This window comes from Microcaecilia unicolor, chromosome 1 (genome assembly GCF_901765095.1).
Source record: "Microcaecilia unicolor chromosome 1, aMicUni1.1, whole genome shotgun sequence".
Taxonomy (NCBI): Eukaryota; Metazoa; Chordata; class Amphibia; order Gymnophiona; family Siphonopidae; genus Microcaecilia; species Microcaecilia unicolor.
The window spans coordinates 673,723,571-673,747,415 of record NC_044031.1 but is presented as its reverse complement, the minus strand read 5'-3'; the positions used below and the strand labels follow the sequence as shown (position 1 = coordinate 673,747,415).

The 23,845-nt window shown below is 43.5% G+C and overlaps 1 protein-coding gene across 2 annotated transcripts in view; it reads left to right on the top strand.

Moving 5' to 3' along the window:
• The window catches only part of ARID3B (AT-rich interaction domain 3B), a 237,685-nt gene that overhangs the window by 27,215 nt on the left and 186,625 nt on the right, over window positions 1-23,845 (top strand). For both annotated transcript variants that reach the window (XM_030187552.1, XM_030187545.1), the window contains exon 2: window positions 5,605-6,252. In XM_030187552.1, coding sequence (XP_030043412.1) covers window positions 5,605-6,252 — 648 coding nt within the window. The remainder of the gene's footprint in view (window positions 1-5,604; window positions 6,253-23,845) is intronic.

The following is a 23,845-nucleotide window of genomic DNA, read 5'->3' as shown; positions in this document are numbered from 1 at the left end:
TTCATCCAAAGCTGCAGCTGAGAAACAATGCAGCAGTGATTCATAATCATTGCCTGCAACGGCCCCTCAGGTTGCCCTCTGCCGTGTCCCGCCCTGACATCACTTCCTGTTTTCTCAGTGCTGGGAATGCAGTAGAGGGAAGCCTGTGGGGCCCACGCAGGCAGCGAGTATGAATTGATGCTATGGCCGGTGATACCTCAGAGTGGGACGGAGTTCAGAAAAAGAGGCAGATGCAATGAAAACGACTCTCCAGCAAGCCCATGTATTTTTCTCACATTTCAAAGCTGCCAAAGCCACTCACAGACCTTCTGTCACAACTTACCACACCCATCCTCTCCCTCAATTTCCCACAAAATCTCCTCCTGTTTTCTCCATGCTCACTACCCTTCGCCCTCCTCCTTCTTCCCCACTCTCTTGAAAGCCCCTATCCCTCAAATGAGCAGGCTTGGGGCTCAGTCTTGTTACTGGCCCCTTGCCTACTACTCATTTAATCACATAGGGACCCTAATATATATGATTTTAAGACTAAATGATATTTATGAACATTATGAGTGGGAAAGCGCGGGGTACAAATATAACAAAAATAAATAAATAAATTATCACATTGCACTCATTTTTAATACTATCAACATTTTGATGGTAGTAGGCATATTAAATAGCTTGCCTCTGATGTAGTAGCAATAAGCCACCGGCAGTGGGGGGAGGGGGGCTGGGGGCGACTGTTAGATATTTCTTTTGACTTAGGGGTGCCATGAAAAAATGACTGACACACTAAGGGTGCCTTGAACCGAGAAAGTTTGTGAACCACTGGTGTACACTGTGGCAGTATTCTGCAGCTTATTAACTGTCCTCCTTGTCAGTGCTTGAGTGTGATTGTTTCACGCACTGACAGGAAGGGAAACAGTTAAAATAAACTGCTGCAGTAGGAGGGCACCTCCTGACCTAGTCTGGATGAAGTGTACAAAATAAAGGAATTTATCCTTTATTTGGCAGACCAACCCCCGTGTGGTGCTTCCCAGTGCTGTGGAGTCGGTATACCAAACCTTTGATTCCTACTGATATTAGGTTTTAAATTTTTTGTTCTGGATCTATACTGGTAAATATGTTATAAGTATAAAATGATAAATTTACCATATATTATAATCTTGTAAGTTTTTATTTTAAAGCTGGAGTCGGTGCATTTTTACTGGCCCATCTTCACCTGAAATTGCTTTCAGTTCCACAACTCTGACTCCACAGTCCTCGTGCAGGGTCAGGCACTATTGAGAGGGTGGGTTTAAGGGTGCTGGGGGAGTCGGAGTGCTATTAGACACTAAGGTTGGTTTGAGAAGGTCAGAGAAGGGTTAAGGACTTGGGGGGGTTCCACTAGATGCCAATGTATTTTTCAGGTTTTTTTTGGGTGCAGGGAGGTGAGTCGGATGGGGGGAGGGATTGGGGGATCATCTTGGTGACAGGGGTGGATCAGACCTCTCAGAAAATTTCTGACGTTGTTCTTACCTGGAAATCTTTGCACCTTTCTACATCAGGGCGGAATAGCTAATGGACAAGTTATTGTTCATTTTAATACGCCCAGTGCTATGTGTGTGTGTATGTGTACCATGCAATTTGCTAAACCCCCTTCTGCATCTTGCACCTAGTAAATTGAGGGCAGATGCCTTATTGAGCCACAAGCTTCTTCCTACAGTAGCTTTCTGTATTGGCTGAGGGTTCACTGCTGAGGTAGGTTTCCCCTTACAGTCAGCCTGGGATCTTCTGTCATCCAGGCAGTCATTCCAGGGAAGAGATGGGAAAGGGGGGGAGGGGCGTAAGTAAAAAATAAAAGGGGTGTATATATGCAATATAATGAGTCTTTCAGATTAATTTAGCTTGGTTTTGTTTCCCAAGTGGTAAACCGGGTCTGTGGCTATCTGTTCCTAGAGTCCCTTTTTTTTGTTGTTTTTTGCTTGGCTTTCAACTGATTGGGTTTGTGTAAACTCCTCCCGACATTTGGTTCATCTAGTCATACTGTTGGTTAATATCCTACAGAAAATTTTTAAAAATTCATATCTACTGGAAATTCACCTAAAGGGCAGTTGTGCTAGCATTCCAGAAAATGATCTGTTTCACTTGTTCTTAGCACATCAGGCTTTTTACTCCGGTCTCCCTGTTTATCTTGCAAAATGTTGGTTCCTTAATTGCCTCTTTGCTCTTTAGGTTCATCCAAGCAGAATCTATTGATTCTTCATCCCTTTCTAGGATTCGTCTTGAATCAACATGGCATTCCTCCTTTGTATGTTTGGCTCCCAAACCTCTGGAATATGCTTCCCATTGAGCTTACAACTGAATTGTTCTGTACTAAATTTAAAACTGGCCTGCTGCTGTTTTATGAATAAGACGTGGTTAATCACATGTAATAAACCTTCAAACCGTAAGCACCTGGTTTTTCTGCATGCATTCAATTGGTATGGTTTGGGGGGTTTGACAACTGGGGGGGGGGGGGTATCTTGTTTTTGCTTGTCAAAAATTGTATTTTAATGCATTACATTTTTTAAAGCTTTTGTTTGCATGTATGTTTTAAATATTGCTTTGTTCACTGCCTTGTTATGTGTTTTTGAAGGGTGGCTAATTGTATTTTAATAAACATAAACTTAATGATGAGAAAATAACCTTTCTTTTCAGCAGAAGGTTCCTAAACTGACTGAGGCACAGCTTGTGTTTATGGATGTGCAAGATCATCCACAGTTTTGAATAGGGTAGTCAAGAGTAGGGCTTCCCCAAACTTGTCCTGGAAACCTCACAGCTGGTCAGGTTTTAAGGATATCCACAATTGGTATGGATGAGAGAACATTCCATGTATTGGATGTTCAGTGGATATTCATTATGGATTTCCTGAAACCCTGGCAGGACCCAGGTTAAGATACTTCAAAGGCAGCCTTCCAGATATTTCATCATCAGTCCCACCTTGTTAACATTTTTGTTCCTTATTTAATTTGCTTCATTCAAGATGTTTGGCTTTTTTAAATTAATTTTTGAAGTCTCATTTTTTGATATGGATATTAAAGTAAAAAATGAAATAAGGAAAACATTTTTAACAAGGTGGGACCAATGATGAAATATCTAGAAAGCTGCATTAGCCTTGTATCATAAGATACTTCAAAGTTGATAGTGCTTGAGTTATTATTGATAAGGCTCTGTAGATGATGGCCTCAGTTACCATGTTTTTCTTTATAGAATTTAATGTATTTATTGCACTAATTGTTGGGTGTTTTTGGTTTATATGCAATTTTGATTACACATGGATATTTTACTGATGCTGATTTTTTTTTAAATAAGCAGTAATATATATTGAATTTCTTCTATGTATTAAAAAAATATTTATTTAAACAAATATAATGTAGTATTTTGTGGAATTATTTGTGACTTTTTTTTTTAACGTGAGCACTCCACCTGTAACTGGTTCGTATTGTTTTTAGTTGCAGAACATGGGAAAAGAAAATAAAGAAATATATTTAATCGTCTTCTAATCAAAATTTGTTTCCTGGATTAATGGAAAGCTGAGGAAGAGGCCAAGTAATGCCCTTTAACAGCTGTGTAAACCTGTAGCCTGTAAATCCTAGGTTCACATCCTGGTCTGATCAAGTCGGCTTTCATAACGATGAGCACTAGTTCTGAATGAGTCATAGTAATTACTCCATCTCTGCAAAGCTATTAAGGCACATTCTAAAATTTACCAAGTATTAACTGTTCATGTTGCTCACTGCAAATGAGACAAACTGAACAGAATTGCGGGCCTGTAATGTTAGCCATGAGATGCCTTTTGGACTAGATTTATGAATGTGAACTTATACTTTCCAACTTTCTTCTGGAGTCATACTTGGCTAGTGGGTTTTTAGGATTACCACAAGGAATATGCATGAGAGAGATTTGCCTATGTAAGAGACCCAGTAGGAAACACTGATTATGTAATGTTCTCCTCTTTTTGCAGTTTTAGACATTTCAAAATGCTTGAGGTCTTACTGGGACTGAAAGATAGCTTGCAAAACTGATGTCTTTGGGTGATCTCTCTGTATTTCATAACTTCCAACCCATTTCTGAATAAATTATGGTACTAAAACTCACTTTTTAACAACCAGTACTACAACAGAAAATGGAATCAGAGGCTCAGAGTTAGAGAGAGCTGCACGGGAATGGGGACAGTGGGACTCCTGCAGTTACTGCAGGGATCTCCTCTAGGTCCGCGGGGATCCTGCAGGGATGGATCCTGGTCCTGTGGGGTTCCTGCAGAAGCATAGACTGGGGTTCTTCTCCCCCCCCCCCCCCAAATCTCAGGACACCGTCCTCGTTCGTACCTCTGTACACCCAGGTGTAATGGCCCCTTCAGGGCAGAAAAGATTCCCATTCTTTCCTGTCCCATTGCTGCTTCTTCATTAAAATGGCTGCCAAGACTTCAAGCGGCAGCCTTGCAAGACTTCCGCAGAAGTCTTGGCTGCCATTCTAAAGAAGGGGCAGCAGCAGCAGGGCAGGAAAGAATGGGGATCTTTCCTGTCCTGAAGAGAGCACTAGACCACCAGGGTATGGTGTACAGCACTGTGTATGCCTTGAAGCGCTATAGATATGTTAAATAGTAGTAGTAGGGTATATAGATGTATATGCGGGGAGGGCAAAAAAAGAGTGAATTTTTTGTTTGTCCTTGGTGGTTGCCTGCAGAAATGAAGAGGGAGAGATGGAGACAAGCATATGAATGGTGGATGGATGAGTGGAGTCATTAGTGGGTGGGAGGGGGCTTTGAAAAGGTGGAGGAAGGAAGCTGGAAAAAAGATTGGGAAAGTAGGGGGAGGGGCTGTTAAAAAAAGATGGATGGGGAGGGCTAGAAAAAAATTTGGGAAGATAGGTCAGAGAGGGCTGTAAAGAAAAGATGGTGGAGTGTGGGTACAGGAAAGGAGGCTGGAAAAAAGAGTGGTAAGGGGGATGTACATGGAGGGGGAAGGGAAAACGGGGAAATAGAGCACATGGGATAGAAGGGAATGGGAAGGAAAAGAAAGGGGGACAATACTGCTCATGGATGTTTGCTATTTTGAAAATGTACGTATTTTAAAATTTTGTATTTAGCTGAGTACGGAAGAAAATGCATTTATTACTTTTACTGGTATTTTCTCTGCTTATAGAATCTGGATTTCTTTGGGAGGATCAAGGTGACTGAGTGGTGGGGTGCATGCAATGTGATGTGGTGCAGCGAGGCTGGGAGGGCCAGGGATGGAGGAGATTGCTTGTGGCAGGGACGGGTTAGAATTCTGTCCTCGTGCAACTCTCTACTCTGGGTATATTTTTGCTGTACCCGATATCATTTGACAACTGGAGAGTTTGCGGTAGCTGTCCTGCGACATTAATTCCAGAAAGAACACGTGGCAGATCTTATAACATGAGCTTGAATTTTTCCTGAGTGTACACTACTTTTGCTAGTGGTTGAAAGGAATTGTTAATGTCTACAGAACAGATAGAATCTTACTACAGCAGAGAATTACTATAAATTCAAATTATATTGCTAAGCAGTCTAGTTGTTTGCCTCATGTTTAAAAAGTTTTCCTCTATGCTGACAGTGTTCATTCATTTTTGTTTTCTTTTCAGCCATCATTGATTTCTGAAGGCTTCAAACCAGTTCTGTCAGGTAGTGCACATTTTCACCAGCATGCCAAGCAAGGGATGAAGCTGGAAGCAGTCATGGAGCAACTACAGAAGCAACAGCAGCAGGTGGCACGAGGGATGGAGAACAGAGAGAGACAGATTCGAGAGGCTCAGCGGCTTTATACCCAGCAGCTGGCAACACAGCAGGCTGTCCTAGCAGCCACATCTAAGGGAGGCTGCGGCCCAGTTCTGTCTTCAGGGGCCACAACCGGACCTTCTGCAGGGGTGGTACCTACTTATGCCGGGAGGAGTGTGACTCCTGAGCCCTCAGAAGATGAGGATGAGGAGGGTAGCTTGTTAGTAGATGAAACGGAACAAGATTATCTGGATGATGATGAGGTGGAGGAGGAGGAGGAGGAGGAGGATATAACTGAAAAAGACTCTGCTCTTTCCTTGAGGTACTTCCAATCCCCAAATACCATCCAGCATGACCAAGGAACAGCCTCTACCTCCAGGCACCTCCCAATGCTAGGGATTCAAGCACAACGACAGCAAGGACTAAAGGAGGAAAATCAGGATAGGACTACAGACTTCTCTGCAGGGTCACCATCCAGGCATCCAAACCGGAGCTTTGATGAGCAACTGAAACAGGTTAGTAGCAACAAATCTGAAGAAGTTTCAGTCTCAGAACTTATGTAAGAGTATAGAAATTGGTTCTTTCAAATTTGAAGGAGAGAGAACAGTGAGAGAGCTCTGGTAAATAAGCAAGAATCAGATGGATTAGCAGTTCTCAGATTCTGCATAGGGTGTTCATATCCACAAGGACAACATGTTCTGAAACACCGCTGCCATTTTCATGGAGAATAGGTGGGCTAATGGTTTCCTCTGCTAATGGACTTAATTGGCATAAGCACCAGTACCTGATATGTACAGAAAAATCCATTCAGTTACAGGTGTGGGACTTCAACATTCTTTCTGTGAAGCACCCATGTGTATTCACAGGTAACCTACATATTGGGAAAGAGATGTGATACCTTTTGTTAGATGGGCATTAGCCAGTTTCAGGAAGCTGTGCCATATTTCCTCAGAATTGTAGTTAGTGTAACCATGTGTGAACAGTAATTTTTGTATTGCACATCATCAACCTAATTTTAAAGTGATTTATTTTCAGGTTAGAGTCGTCTATAATTCCAGGATATTAGCAGCATTGAAAGCACTCTCGGAGCCATTCATTTCCTGCAGTCCCACTGTCACTGTGTCAGAAATGCTCTTTCTTTTCATGATTAATTACTGCAACACAGTTAAGGTTAGAAGGATTAGGAATTGTGAACAAAACCTATTGTTTTTGCAATTGAGAGAGTGAAATATGAATTTTATTTTGTGTTGAAAGCATTTGTTTAGCCTTTGAAATTTTGTCTCTTACAGAATCGTTGAATGAATGAATTGATTAATGCCCTTGTCTCTGTATCTGGTTTATACTACTGAGCTATGTTCCAGGCAGGCCTCCCTCCAAATTATCCATATTTGGTGTTCCTGCTATGTTTGTGATCAGTGGTGGAAAAATGATTTTTTTTCATTGTTAACCCTTGAGCACTAGTGCCTTGATCCCTACCTATGAATGTTTGGATATCAGTCGAGGTGATGCCACTCTTAAATCATCCGCGGTAATCAGGGTAGGAAACTTGTCAACATCTGCATCACCATGAAAGGCTACTCTGAAGGAAGTGTGAAACAAGAGGAAGCTCCCTTCTGGAGGCAGGAAAGCTGGCATTCGCTGTGAATATGTGACAATTTCGGACTATATGCTAACCCTTAAAAGGAAATGACAGTGCTCAGTAGGATGTTAGGTTGTAGTCTTAATTTTGTGCGGTTGCTGTAACCTTTCAGGTCAATATTCACTGCTGTAGTCAGCGTTTGTTTTTTTTTTAAAACTTTAGCTGTGGTGGTCAAAAAAAAAAATTCCAGATAATTCAGCACCACTATCTCTGGATAATGCAGTTACACTAGAACTTATCTGGATACTGGCAATGCGCACTCTGCTATCCGAATAACTTAGGACAAATATTCAGTCTATCCAGAACATAGGACAGCTTTCTATTGCCACTATCCGGATAAATGCCGGGACCATCTTTCCACCCCTGGCAATATCCGAATTGGACAGCGGCGGTTTGTACAGCCTTTCAGAGGCACTGTCTGGATACAGCCATCCCAATCAGCAGCACTTTCTGGATAGCAGGTGCTGTTGTCTGGTTAAGTGCATTTGAATGTTGACCCCTGTGTTATGATTACCTAAGTTTCTTATAGCCACAGGTCCAAGTTTTCTGCAGCAGAGTTTTCAGAATTCTGCAGCAAATGTCAAATACTTTGTCAGACTTTTTTTTTCATAATTGTGCTCAATATATAAAACGGTATGAAGTGGGATGGCTGTATGGCTCAAGACACACAGGTGAAGGAGAGAAGGTAGAAGGAAGCATATCTCTCCATGTGGTTGGGAATATGCACCCTCTCCTCCCCCGTCTTGGCTGAGTAGCCATAACTTCAGAGATATGTGCTGGAACCTGGGAGACAGGGGATATAGTTGATGCTGTAGCAGCAATTTCAGCCAGCGGTAGATCAATTTAAAGGATAGTCTGAGCAGACTTATAGGAGTAGCCTAATGGATCCTAGGGGAACTGGATATGATTCCTACTTCAGCTTCTTGTGAATTTGGGCAAGTCACTTAACCTTCCATTGCCCCAGGTATAAAAAGTACCTGCATTTTCTTTGCACCAGCAGTAGATGAATCCAGAATAGAGATCACTGACTTGAATCCAGTGGTATAGGATAGATAGCTCCCCAGAAAGTAAGTATATCTCTATCTTTAGCAGGCAGGTGGACGGTCTTCCACTAGCTTCTGGATTCTTCTGTTAGGGGTGCTCCTGGCCTGAGTCTCATAGTCATTGGAGCGTGGGGGTGTTCTGGCTGTTCAGCGCCAGCTTTAGGGGTATAACTGGTCACTCCAGGTCCCCTCCCCCATCTTTCCCCCACCCTTGTCCTCTTTGCTTGTCCCTCACTTTGCTTTTTAAAAAAACAAAAAAACAAAAACCCAGAAAATGCAAGAGGGCTATTTCTGCTCTGAAACACTTGTGGAACAAGAAAACATTTCTTAAAAAAAAAAAAAAATAGGCCTTCGCATGTATAGTGGCAGAGTTGAGAGGTACGAAGGAACTGAGGGTTAGCAGGCGCTGGCGGATCATCCACAGAAATATTAAGGGCAACCCCTCCTTGCGAAATATGCTCACAACTGTGGGGTCATCTGGCTCCAAGACCATTAATTCATGGGAAAAGGGCTCCTCCACTTCCGAAGACCATGGGGCACCCCCCTCCCCACATCCGCTGACACCACAGATCCAAAACCTGCCTGTTTTACTTCTGTAGATACGTTCTTTGCTATCAAAAGTCTTTTTAAAGACCACTTCGTACTCCACCACATCAGGATAATTGAAGTTCATCCACCCAATTATCCATACAGACTCCTGAAGTAGGCTTAGCGACTGAAACACAACGTTGGGTCGAGTCTTTTATTAACAAACGGTTTTCATTCAAGTTTGTGTCCATCCTGGTTGCTGTGGTCAATCTCCCACTTCTTTTTGTCTTGGAATGCTCCGTGGGACCTTTGAGTTCTCCGCGACTGCGGTTTCTCTTGACTATCCCTTCCTTTCAGCAGAAGCGACGGCACCTGCGGCCATTTTAGTTACTTAGTAGCAAGGGCAGCTATCGTGTCTGAGCCTTGGGGGGGGGGGGGGGGCTTATTCTGTGGGTTTTGGCTCTGTGGTGTCAGCTGATGCGGGGAGGTGGGTGCCTGTGGTCTTTGGAGGAGCTATTTTCCCCTGATTTTGTCCTGCTGCTTCATCAGGCTTATCTGATAAAGAGAACTCAGTTCTTTGCTTCCATTTACATTTGCAGCACCTTCTCAGATTGCGGTTTCTGCTCCTCTGGACATATGGAGGCAGTTAGGTGCTACTTCTGAGGTGTGGTCATTGAGGGCCCACCCAGTCTCCGCTGTTAGAGCCAGTGTTGACCAGCTTGTTGGAGCAGGCTGTGCTGGGGGAGGAGTTGTAGGAAGGAGAATTAATGGTCTTGGAGCTAGATGACCCCGCAGCCATGCGCATATTTCGCAAGGAGGGGTTGCCCTTAAAATTTCTGTGAATGAGCCGCCAGCGCCTGCCGCTGCTAACCCTGAAAATGGCAGGCACTAGGCAGTCGGCCTGGTCCTTCCTGGTCTACGAAGTGATTTAGGAACTCAGCGCAGTGGTCCAATCTGGATGCTGGGCTGTGGGTGGTGAAGGCAATGCTCACCTGTACCTGGTGCCACCAGATAATTTGAAGTGGTTGAAGCTCCCTATGGACTACCTTGCCTGTGGAGGAGGGTATCACTTTGGAGGTGTCTTTGAATTGGCCTTTGAGATCTTGGCTCTTTTCCTCCAAGTGATCATATGCAGCTCTTATGCTGCGAGAGTGTGCCTTTCTTGGGTACAACAGGTGGTGGACATAGTGTTGGGAGAGGACCAGCCTTTGGCAGATTTTCCCCCTTTGGAGTCCAGCTTGTCTTATTTGACTGATTCTTTATATGATCTTGTTCATTCGTTGGCCAAGCTGATGGCATTGGCAGTCATGGCCCTACAGCTGTTGCGACTTTGCCATTGGGTGGCGGATGCAGCTTCTAATCAGCGTCGCTCCCTTACGATCCGGACAGTTCAAATCCCACCCCGTTTCCCAGTCGGAGTGAGTGATGTTTCTCTATGCTACCCAGAGTTCCGTCTAGAAAATCTAAAATAATAAAGGAATTAATAAATACAAAGTTAATAGATAAAAAGGGGAAACAGAGTAAAAATATTCCTTATAAAACATATGAACAAAATAAATAGCCAAGTAACCTATTCAAAAGTTAAATACATAACCTCTGTTGGAGTTGAGGCAATAGAAGTGAGGAGTAGGCAATTCTATTTCTTTATCATTAGATGGCAGCAGCATTGCTAAAAATGGATCTGGACAGAGATTCTGATATCTCTGCCTGCACAATAAAACTTCTTACTGGCTGTGCTGATTGGATGTTAGAGAGAACCAGTCAGCTTGTTGTGCATTGTAGCAGTATGAGCAGCAACCCTTGAATCAGTCCTGCAGGCATATTACAGCTTACCCTGTGGGTGAGCTGTAGGTTGTAAATTATGTGGTTTCTCTTATACAGTCCTGGGAAACTGGGTGCAGTACCAGGGCTTCTTCCCTAGGAAGATGTAAATATTTCAGGCTGCTGTAAAAGCTGACATGGCTCAAATTTCGACGCAATAGACATCTTAAAATATTTGATGGAAAGGTATGAGAAATGGCATGTAATACTCTTGCCATATTTGGGATGGCCACCTGTTGGTATCAGATGGATCTGCTCAGATCAGATGATATAGATCAGTGGCAGTGCAAGCATCCATCACATTCCAATGCAGTGCCCCTCAGTATTTCTCCAGAAAGATTACCTCCCAACATGTGAGAGCATATTTGATTTATTGTGACCATTTTAGCCCTAGGCTGAGATTATCGACTAGCAGTTAATACCGCTTGAATGATGGTTGTAAGTTATTTGGACAGCTCTCCATTTGGATCTGGATTTGGACCATCAAGTCATTTCTCATCATTCGCCAAGCAAGCATCAGATGAGAAGAGCTTTCCACCAGCTCGGTTAGAATTTGAGCTTCCAAGCCACAGAGCCAAGTTTTAGCAAATATGTAGTTTTGTTGCTTTAAGCAGGGCTGTGGAGTTGGAGTCTAAAACAATTTTGAGTGGAGTTGGTCATTAAAAATGTGCTGACTCTGACTCCAGCTTCAAAATAAAAACTTGCAACATTACAGTATCATTTTATACTTTTTTTTTTTAATTCAGGTTCTTCAAATGTAAGTTAAATGTATTTTGTGATCTTAGTCCTAATTTTGATCATAAAATATCCTACGTTTCTGTAATTAATCAGATTTGCTATACATCATAGGAGCCAGGGTCAGACAGTAAAAAAAAAAAAAAAAGAGGCGTCAGAATTGAAGTTGAAAGTTTGGTGTACTGACTCCACAGCCCTGGCTTTAAGAGTTAAAGCCGTCTGCTTCTTAGAATTGCTCATGCTTGACCTGCGTAGGTTGGGTTTATGAAGTGCTGCTTTGCACAGTCCTTTCAGGAAAGTGCCGTGTTGTAGTCAGGTCACGGACCGAATTTTGGCTCTTTGCCACTCTGGTCTTTAGTGCAGTTTCCTCGAAAGAACAAGCGTCTTTCAGGAATGAAGCAGCAGTTCTAAAGCACAGGCACTGGAGAACATCATCAGAGGAGAAACAATGATAAACATTTATGTTAAGAAATATATACTGTCAAGTTAAACTGTGGTATCTACTGTCTTAGCGTTTGAATTATGTTCTGTTAACTGAGTACTTCACCAATGCTCTTTTATTTTTTATATTGTGTGAACATCCCAGTTATTGTTACTGGTTTTCTTATTGTAATCCACTCCAAACTGTTTTGGGTGTGAGCAGAGTATAAGCTCCAGGTAAAGTAAAGAAGCTTTACAAAGTCTCTCTTCTTCCAGTGGGTCTTTAATAAGGTCAGAGCTGTGGTGTTATATTCAGATATGTAAATCGGCAGAATAATTTTATAATGCTTTTTCCACATGTAAAGCCAGTATGCATGAAAAGTAGGTGTATGGAAAGTGCATCTGCTTTTACACGCTGTGTATATAGACACCCTTGGGGGTGTAGTTTGGGCAGAACTCAGGCAGACTTGTGTGTTATAAAATATTTTGGTATACACCTTAAGTATGCACGCACATACATTTCCACTTTTCTCGGAGAAGGTGCAAATTTGTGTGAGGGCATTTGCAAATTTGTGTGAGGGCATTTGCACACTAGTGGTTCTGCTAGTTGCATGTTTTATAAACACACATAGGTGCCTATGTTGCTTTTATAAAACAAGCTTAAAATAGATGGCTTTTTGGACTTCTCACATAGGCGTGCTGTTGTAGTATCTCTCCATGACTCACTTGCCAGGTACAAATTTCACTTTGAGGTCCTTTTACTAAGGTGAGGTAAAAATAGACCCTTGTGCAACCTTGCATGGGTTTTTCTTGTGCACTAAGGCCATTTTTACCACAGCCATAAAAATGCCTTTTAAAGTATTTTTTCCATTAATGTCTATGCACTTGTGTTGCCTTTAGTGTTCAGCTATTTTTTTTTTTTTTTAAATACTGCATGAGCACTTATCACCCATTTTGCAGGCAGTAAGGGCTACTGCATTATCCGTGCGCTAATGTTAGTACGCAGCAATGTAGATGCGCTAGTAGGTATTCTCCGAGGACAGCAGGCTGATTATTCTCACAATCCCTCTCACCTCCCCTTTGGAGTTATTTGTTATGCTTTTTGATTTAACTGTGGTACGCGCTGGCGCGGCCGGCGGGAAGTCAGTCTTCGTATGTGGGAACTCATATTAAAAAGTATCAGAGACAAAAGTGATCCCTGGGGGACTCCAGCTGCCAGGTGTTGGAGAAGACCCCTTTCTTTTTATAACCATATATTTCCTACGAGTCAGAAATTTTTTAAACCAATTCCGAACTAAACTTGAAATGCCTACTACTTCTAGAACTGCAACATATAGGGGTTTATATATCTATGTTTATTTAAATTTAATTTAATTTTAACATTTATATTACACTTAGCCAAATTGGTCCAGTGCGGATAGCAATAAGAGGAAAGAAATATATTCAGACACCAAATACATAATAACATTTATGCACCTGCAGTTACACCAGTGATAGACCTGGCCTAACTGTGACTGCCTAAATGCAGCATTCATATATACTCTCCTTGCTTTTAATATAACTAGAATCTCCATTTGTGTATTCCCCCTTTGCGTTTATGCACTATTGGGCGATGCTCAGCCTGGGCACAAAAGCCCACAATGCAAACCCCATAGCACAACAGCAGCGCAGAAAACTAACTAACCAATGTTTAAAGCAAATGACATTCAAATTTTATGCACAGATAATTCACACTATTAAATCGAAAGCAAGGGGAGTAATGTGTCTGGCCCACAAAAGTTTCGCAGTAAGCACAGCTCTTATGCCCATGCCAGACAAACCCGGAAGTGCAAGCACACATCGGTGCTGTTCTTCTGCTCCTTTTAAATATGAAGTTTTCAAAAAAATTTTTGACTTAAATATGAGCCTTTCAAAAAATGCAGAAAAACAGACGCCAGTGTGTGCTTTCACTTTTTTGCTTTTGCTTAGATTCGCACGTGTTTTGTTTTTCACTATCGGTGCTTAGCACATGCTTTGTTTTGCACTATTGGTGCTTAGAAGCTGCATGAACTTCCTTCCGCTTCCAAAAGAAGACAAAACTGGCAGATTAATCAGAGAAGTTGGCAGGAAATCCTATCTCAAACCCCTCTACACTGTCCCTGAGCTGGCAGTAAATTTTAGACATTATAGACCATCACTTGCTTTGGGCATTGTGGCTCTGTCATCTGAGCATTGCGAAGAAATAACTGACCTCATTTACATCCATTTGAATGCATTTCAATACATTTGTGGCAATGTTTAGCACATAAGTTAACACCTGCACTCCAGCTCTTTGAGTATTCTGTGCACAGTAATGTTCATGCAAATCAAGTGCTAACCTCTTCTTAGCATTGGCGTTAGTTTTGAGCACTTGGCCCCTATGTCAGTTACCGTGCTGTTACAGAATAACGCTTATGCTCCCTGTGGCATTTTCGTAAGTTCTAGTTTAATTATCATCATGCTGACCAATACTCTGTAATACTAAATGTTTATTTACTAACATTCCTCCACTACTTATGATGTATTGTAAGCCACTTTGAGCCTGCAAAGAGGTGGGATAAGGTGGGATACAAATGCAACAAATAAATACATAAATAAAATATATTTATGCATGTAAGGGGTACTTAAATGTGGGCACCTAGATGTTAGAATTGCCCTTCATGTGTCACCAGTGTTCTGTGGTGGGGACTTCTCCCCCTCTGGACCTGTGAACATTGCCACTACAGCATCTCAAGCTCCTGCTAAGGGAGCAGAAACTTGCTGGAAAATGTTCTTAATACTTAGAGACCAGATTTATTGTTCAACAGTTTTTATTGAGAACAAAAATTGCAAATTACAAGCATCAATAGTTGCGTATATTTCAAAACATTCAAATTGTTCAACAAGTTACCATCCATGACCGTTCTCATATTTTAACCTCCTTATCCCCCCTTCCCCCCTCCCTTACCCTCCCTATTCTCCCCACTTTTATATCTCTTTATGGGCACCAAAACATCTTACCAGCTGCATTCATAGTTTATTGAGGAATAGGCTTTTTCCCTGCTGTGTTAGCTTAGCTAAATAGGGACTCCAGATCTTAAGAAATCGGACTTTGCGTTTATATGAGCCTCTGGCCTCTAGAGACCAGATTTAAATTTGATAACAGGAATGCTGATAAGCTGCTAATAACGAACATTTTCTTAAGTCTTTGCCAGTTTGTATCATGTAGCATGCAACACTACTTGCTGCCTCAACAGACTACTACTACTTAACATTTCTAGAGCGCTACTAGGGTTACGCAGCGCTGTACAGTTTAACAAAGGACAGTCCCTGCTCAAAAGAGCTTACAATCTAAAATGCGAAGTGTCAAGGGGGGGGGCAGTCTAGATTTCTGAATAGAGGTATGGTGGTTAGGTGCCCAAGGCGACATTGAAGAGGTGGGCTTTGAGCAGGGCTTTGAAGATGGGCAGGGAGGGGGCCTGACATATGGGCTCAGGGAGTTTATTCCAGGCATGGGGTGAGGCGAGGCAGAAAGGGTGGAGCCTGGAGTTGGCGGTGGTGGAGACGGGTACTGAAAGGAGGGATTTATCTTGAGAGCGGAGGTTACGGGTAGGAACGTAGGGGGAGATGAGGGTAGAGAGGTAAGGAGGGGCTGCAGATCGAGGTCATTTGTAGGTTAATAGGAGAAGCTAGAACTGTATGCGGTAACTGATCGGAAGCCAGTGAAGTGACTTGAGGAGAGGGGTGATATGAGTATAACGGTCAAGATAAGACGTGCAACAGAGTTCTGAATGGACTGCAGGGGGGATAGATGGGAAAGTGGAAGGCCAGTGAGGAGTAGGTTGCAGTAGTCAAGGCGAGAGGTAATGAGAGAGTGGATGAGAGTTCGGGTGGTGTGCTCAGAGAGGAAAGGGCAAATTTTGCTAATGTTATAGAGGAAGAAGCGACAGGTCTTGGCAATCTGCTGGATATGCGCAGAGAAGGAGAGGGAGGAGTCAAAGATGACTCCGAGGTTGCGGGCAGATGAGACGGGAATGATGAGGGTGTTGTCAACTGAGATAGAGAGTGGAGGGAGAGGAGAAGTGGGTTTGGGAGGGAAGACAATAAGCTCGGTCTTGGCCTTGTTCAGTTTCAAGTGGCGGTTGGACATCCAGGCAGCAATGTCGGATAAGCAGACCAATACTTTGGTCTGGGTTTCTGCAGTGATGTCTGGTGTGGAGAGATAAAGCTGGGTGTCATCGGCATAAAGATGATATTGGAAACCATGAGAGGAGATTAGGGAGCCCAGGGAGGAGGTGTAGATTGAAAAAAGAAGGGGTCCAAGGACAGATCCCTGGGGAACTCCAACAGAGAGCGGAATGGGGGTGGAGGAAGAACCATGAGAATGTACTCTGAAGGTACGGTGGGAGAGATAAGAGGAGAACCAGGAGAGTGCAAGTCTTCTTAGGAAGAGTTACATTAAAAAAAAAAAATGAAGGCAGATAAAGACCATATGGTCTATCCAGTCTTCCCATCCATGCCATCTACTATCCATTCCTCTCACTTAGATCCCATGTACTTATCTTCAGCTTTCTTGAAATCGGATATAGTCTTCATCTCCACCACCTTCACCAGGAGGCCATTCTATGAATTCACCTCACTTTCAAAGTATTTCCTTAGGTTACAGTTCTGAGGATGATTCCTTCCTCTTAGGATCCCTATAGTCAGATCATAGATGCTTTCATCCATTGTCATCCATACTCATGGAATTGGATGGGAAAGTCTGGGCACTATCAGCTGAGCCTCTGAAGCTCAACGGGCAGTGACTAGTTTGGACAACCAGACCACTCTCCTAAAGGACAGGGTCATATAGAGGGAGAATGAAGTGTGTATCTATTGCCAAAGTGTCCTATATCAACTAACATTTTGATTTGTTAAGAGATCTCCTTGTTCTGTCAGTGAGAAGAAATTAAAGGAAAGAAAGAGAAGTTGGGTTCCTTCTGGCCATTTTATTTGGCATTTTACAGCTGACAGAGAGGTTTGTGCAGTGGTGAATTGCATGGGATATCTCTGTTTCAATACAAATTGATTGTGAGTCATCTGTTTTACCAGTTTTTTTGCATCAAAGATTAATAGACCCCTGAGGCAGGCCGTTAACGGCCGAAACACGATTCGTGTCGGATCATTTTAATTGATTTGAATAAAGACCCTGTTTAGGAAACACCATTTGTGAAGGACTTCTTTTTTGGATCCACTCTTCGTCTATTTGACTCTCATGAACATGTTCCCCAGTTCCAAGGTCAGTGTGTATGGTCTGTGATGAGGAGGTCTTAGTGTGTATGTCAGAACAGGAGCAGATGTTTCATATATATTTGATATTCTGCAAATTATGAAATTGCCATCTAAGCAATTTATATAGTAAAATAATAAGGAGCTAATATGAGGTACAAGTACACAAAGCTGACATTCTAGGACACATGTCAGGGGGTAGACAAGGAACAAAAAGGAAGACAAAAGGCCTATTCCTTTGCGTCCCTCCGGACCGACCCAGAATGTGACTGATGGGTTATGCACGCCTTCCAGCAGTGGAGACTAAGAAAAAAACTGTGACTCTAGCAAGCCAATAAGAGCCCTTGCCAGCTAGAGAAAGATCCAGTAATCTCAGTCTCCAGCAGGTGGAAGATGGTGAGCCCTTCAGTCTCAGTCTTTGTCTATTCTTTACCAAGCCTTTCTGCTGCACAAAGCTGCTCCTGTGTACCCTCCAGGAAAAAGATCTCTGGAGGGCTCCTCTTTGGCTGTAAAACGGGTAAGACACTCTGTGGACACAGAGCAGGATTTTTCTTTTGCCCCTGATCAGGAAATGCCTTCCTGAGGAGCAATTTTCTGAGGAACTTGAACAGCCAGAAGATGGGGGAGGATCCTTCGGTGGTAAGGATTTTTCATAAAGATGACCTTCAGGAGCTTATTTCTCAGGCTTCTTCTACTTTGCGTTTTGATGACCAAGATGTCCAAGTGGCCGAGCCTAGAAAGGTGGAGTTTTGCTGGTTAAGGGTATTTTCCTATGCATCAAGATATTAGGGATATTATTCAGGCTCAGTGGGAGGTTCCTGATTCTGCTTTTCGGCTTGCTAGATCTACGGTCAGGCTTTATCCGGTTTCTGACTTGGATAAAGACCTTTTGCGCCCTCCAGTAGTAGATGCGGTAGTTTCCGTGTTTACCAAGCGAAACACGGTTCCCGTGGACGGTGGAACGGCTCTGCGAAATACCCAGCATCGCCATATTGAATCCTTGCTGAAGAATTCCTTTTATGTTTCTGCTCTGGCAGTGCAGGCTGCAATTTGTGGGTCCTTAGTAGCGAGAACTTGTTTCCGCTGGTCAGAAAGAGTTTTGGACCGTTCTTCAGATGATCTTTCAGCTGTTGATGCTGAAGTGGCAAAGTTGGAAATGGATTTGGCCTTTTTGGCAGATGCTCTTTATGATTTGCTTCTTCTAAGTCTATGGCTCTCTCCATCCCGGCTCGTCGCACTCTTTTATTTATTTATTGCATTTGTATCCCACATTTTCCCACCTATTTGCGGGCTCAGTGTGGCTTACAATACATTGTGAAGGATGGAGATATAGTGTTACAGTGCAATTATGGGTTACATAGTGAGGAGTTATGGGAAGACAAAGTCAAGTCAAAATCGTTAGGGCGTGGAAACCATGTGAAGTTACAATGGAGAAAAGATAAGGCGATAGAACAATTTCAGGAGAACAAAGGGTATAACATTTTATCTGTGGGTGGAGGTTGAAGTGTGGTGAAGATACGGGTTAAGAGAAATTCAGAAGGGAGTGTATTGATGCACTTCTATTGGTATGTATGGATTTCATATGTTTTGATACTTGCAATGAATTTTCTCGAAGAGATGAGTCTTCAGTTGTTTGCGGAAGTCGGTTAATTCGTAGATCATTTTCAGGTTGCATGGTAGTGTATTCCAGAACTGCGTGCTCATATAGGAGAAGGTTGATGCATGCAATACTTTGTATTTTATGCCTTTGCAATTAGGGAAGTGGAGATTGAGGAAAGTTCTGGATGATCTTTTAGCGTTTCTGGGTGGCAGGTCTATTAAGTCAGACATGTATGCAGGGGCTTCACCGTGGATGATTTTGTGGACCAAGGTGCATACCTTAAAGGTGATACATTCCTTGAGTGGGAGCCAGTGTAGTTTCTCACACAGGGGTTTTGCGCTTTCGTATTTTGGTTTTCCGAAAATGAGTCTGGCTGCTGTATTCTGGGCTGTTTGAAGTTTCCTCAGTATTTGTTCTTTGCAGCCTGCGTATAGTGAGTTGCAATAGTCCAGGTGGCTGAGTACGAGTGATTGCACTAGGCTGCGGAATACGGACCTTGGAAAGAATGGTTTTATTCTTTTCAGTTTCCACATGGAGTAAAACATCTTTTTGGTTGTGTTACTCGCGTGAGTCTCCAGTGTTAGGTGGCTGTCAATAGTGACTCCAAGGATTTTTAAAGTATCAGAGATTGGTAGATTTAGTTTAGGTGTTTTGATAGCGGTAAATTTATTCGTGTTGTATTGGGAGGTAAGTACGAGGCATTGAGTTTTTTCTGCGTTCAGTTTTAGTCGGAATGCATCTGCCCAGGTATTCATGATGTATAGACTTTGGTTGATTTCGTTGGAGATTTCATTAATGTCTTGTTTGAAAGGAATATATATCGTTACATCATCTGCATATATGTAAGGGTTGAGGTTGTGATTTGATAGAAGTTTTTTCAAGGGGATCATCATTAGGTTGAAGATGGTTGGCGAGAGGGGGGATCCCTGCGGTACTCCACATTCAGGTGTCCATGCGGTAGACGTAGTTGAATTTGATGTGACTTGGTATGAGCGCAAGGTTAGGAACCCCTTGAACCAGTTTAGGACATTGCCTCCAATGCCAAAATATTCAAGTATGTGTAGTAGGATTTCGTGGTCAACCATATCAAAGGCACTTGACATGTCAAATTGTAAGAGGAGTATATTGGTGCCGGTAGCAATCATTTGTTTGAATTTGGTCATTAGGGTAATTAGTACTGTTTCTGTGCTGTGATTTGACTGGAATCCTGATTGGGCATCATGCAGTATTGAGAACTTGTTGAGATAATTTGTGAGTTGTTTGGTTACCATTCCTTCGGTTATTTTGGTTATTAGTGGTATAGATGCTACTGGTCTGTAGTTAGTTATTTCGCTAGCGTTTTTCTTTGTGTCTTTGGGTATCGGGGGGAGTAGAAGTTTTCCTTTTTTCTTTGGGAAGAGTCCGTTTTGTAGCATGAAATTCACGTGGTTCGTTAGGTCTGTTATGAATTGTTTAGGAGCTGCTTTCATGAGGTTGTTTGGGCATATATCTAATTTGCAATGGGATTTGGCGAATCTTTTGAGCGTCTTAGAGATGAGGTCTTCTGACAGTGATTCAAATTCGGTCCAGATCCTGTCTGCTGGGTATATTCCGTCTTCTGGGTCTAGACAGTTTAGGAGTGTGGCGTATTCAATAGGGCTGGTGGGAATTTTATTTCGTAGTTGTATAATTTTCTCCTTGAAGTGTTTTGCGAGGTCGTCGATCCCTGGTATGTCTTTGCTGTTGTTTGTAACTGGTGTGGTGTCTAGCAGATTATTTACAAGGTAGAAGAGTTTGTGTGTGTCATTGTAGTTTGGTCCAATCAATGTTTTGCAGTGTAGTCTTTTAGTCTGTTTTATTGTATATTTGTGTTTCCTCCGAAGTGATTTCCAGGCATTCATTGTGTGTTCATCTTTCTTTTTGTTCCATGCGCGTTCTAGTTTTCTGACTTGTGTTTTGACTTTTTTCAGCTCTTCGGTGAACCATGGTTGTGATTTTTTCCCTACGTGATGTTCTGGTTTGGATTGGGGCAATTGTATCCAATGTTGTTTTACATATGTCATCCCATTCTTGGAGGAATTGAATGGTGTCTTTATTCGTTGACCATTCGTTTTGGTAGATCTGTTGCCAGAATGTTATGGGGTGTATTTTTCCTCTCGTGGTGTATGTTGTTCGTTCATGTTTGTTGATTGCGTTTCTGTGCATTTTTCGCCAGTGGAGGGAGACATGTGCTTTATGGTGGTCTGTCCAAAGTGTGGGTGTCCATCTTGTGTCTGTAAGTAGGAGAGTTGAGTCTGAGTCAAATTTGTGTGTAATGATGTCTAGCGCGTGTCCCTTTGCGTGTGTTGGTTGAGTGTTAGGTGCATGTAGATCCCGGCTCGTCGCACTCTTTGGCTGTGTGGCTGGTCGGCGGATTCGGCTTCTAAATCCAAGCTTAGTAAATTTCCCTTAAAGGGTTCTTTTCTGTTTGGTGAAGAATTAGACAAGCTGGTGCATAGCCTGGGTTCCAAGGTTACCTGAGGATTGTCCCAGAGGTTCTGGCCATGGTAATTTTTCTGGTCGTGGTAGAGGCCGTGATTTTCGTTGTTATCGGCCGGGCAGAGTTTTTCCGGTTCAACGCTCCAGGCTTTTCCAAAGGACTCAGTCTTTTTGGGGAGGTCGTAGAGGAGGTCGGGAGGCAGGAAATTCCTTTTCCTCTTCCTCCCGTCCTCAACAATGAAGGTTTGCGGGCCCAGCCTCTAGTCCAAGTAGGTGCTTGGTTGGCACAATTTCAGGGGAGGTGGACCAAGATTACTTCGGACCAGTGGGTACTAGAGGTTATTCGAGATGGGTACGCCTTGGAGTTTGCTCATCCTTTGTCAGACACTTTCCTACAATCTCCTTGCCGTTCTCGCATCAAGGCTGGAGCCGTCAGAAATACTCTTTGCAGACTTCTGGACCTCTGAGCAATTTGTCCAGTTCCTTTGGCGGAACAGCGTCAAGGCCGTTACGCCATTTACTTTCTGGTTCCCAAGAAAGAGGGTTCTTTCCGGCCAATTTTAGATCTCAAGGCGGTCAATTGAGCTCTCAAGGTGCCCTCGTTTCGTATGGAGACTTTGCGGTCCGTCATTGTTACGGTCCGGTCTGGGGAGTTTCTGACTTCTCTCGATCTTACAGAAGCCTATTTCCATATTCCTATTCGTCTTGACATCAACGTTTCCTCCATTTTGCAGTGCTAGGTCAGCACTTTCAGTTTTGAGCTCTTCCCTTCGGACTTGCGACCACTCCTCGTACGTTCACCAAGGTCATGGTCATAGTAGCTGTGGCTCTCAGAATGGAAGGCATTTTAGCCCATCCTTGCTTAGACGATTGGTTGATCCGGGCAAAGTCTTACCACGAGGGTGTTCAGGTGACAGCTCGTGTGGTAGAATTCCTACAGTCACTGGGTTGGGTAGTCAACATGCAGAAGAGCCGTCTTCAGCCTTCTCAGTTGCTAGAGTATCTGGGAGTCCTGTTCGACACGAGGCAGGGCTGCGTGTTTCTTCCACCGGCCCGTGTCTTCAAGCTGCAGTCTCAGATTCGTCAGTTCTTGCAGAATTCAAGACCATCAGCAAGGGACTATCTACAGGTTCTGGGATCCATGGCGGCAATGATCGAGGCGGTGCCCTGGGCCAGGGCTCACATGAGGACTCTCCAGAGGTCACTTCTGTCGAGATGGTTGTCGCGGAAGGATTCTCTTCATCAGAGATTACCACTTTCGCTCCAGGTGAAGACCAATCTTCGATGGTGGCTTGCAGAGGCCAATCTGACCAAAGGTATGCCTCTAGATCAGCCCAGCTGGACAGTTGAGACGACAGATGCCAGTCTCCAAGGCTGGGGAGCTCACTGTCGGGGACAGTATGCTCAGGGTCTCTGGTCTCGTCAGGAGAAATCTTTCTCAATCAACCTGTTAGAGACCAGAGCAATTCCTCTGGCGCTCCAGGGTTTTCTTTATCTTCTAAGAGGCGGAGCAGTCCGGGTGATGTCAGACAATGCCACCGCGGTAGTGTATATCAAACGGCAAGGAGGGACGAGGAGCCTACCATTGGAGCGAGAGGCGTCGCTGCTATTTCAGTGGGCGGAGGTCCATCTGGTAGCACTATCAGCGGCTCACGTGGCAAGGGGTCCTAAATGTTAAAGCAGATTTTCTCAGTCGTCACTTGCTCGATCCCGGAGAGTGGTCTCTAAGCGAAGTTGCATTTCGGCAACTGGTCAGTTGTTGAGAGTGCCAGGATTGATCTGTTTGCCTCCACCTGCAATGCAAAACTTCCTCTGTTCTTCAGTCATTGCAAGGATCCCAAAGTGCAGGGCGTAGATGCTCTTCTTCAATCCTGGCCAACTGGTCTACTGTATGCCTTTCCTCCATGACCTCTGATAGGGCGTCTTGTTCAGAAGGTCGAGACTCACAGGGGGCGTCTGATCTTAGTAGCACCGGATTGGCCTCGCAGACTGTGGTACGCCAACCTGCGGTGTCTTCTGCTAGATGTTCCCTTCAGGCTTCTAATCACACAAGATCTGTTGACACAGGGCCCTGTGGTTCGTCTGGATCCAGGTCGATTCTGTCTTACGGCCTGGCTCTTGAGAGGGCTAAGCTGACTAAGAAAGGTTATTCCGCTAAGGTCATTGCTACTATGCTTCGCTCTCGTTGCCGTTCTACCTCTTTGAATTATGTGTGCACCTGGAGGATTTTTGAGGCGTGGTGTAAGGAGTTTAGTCTATCTCCTTTTCGTGCCTCTGTTCCGCAAATTTTGAATTTTTTTGCAGCGGGGTTATGACAAAGGTCTTGCTTTGGCTTCTCTTAAAGTGCAGATTGCAGCTTTGATATGTTTTCGTGGTCGTGTCCAAGGGAGGTCTCTAGCTAGTCATCCGGATGTACTGCGTTTTTTGAGAGGGGTTAATCTCCTTTGTCCCCTGTCTCAATGTTCTTTTCCTCGTTGGGATCTGAATTTAGTGCTTTCGGTTCTTACTAAGCCTCCCTTCGAGCCTTTGTCGTCCTGTTCTCTGAAAGACTTGACTCTGAAGACAGTATTTTTGGTGGCCGTTGCTTCGGCTAGGCAAGT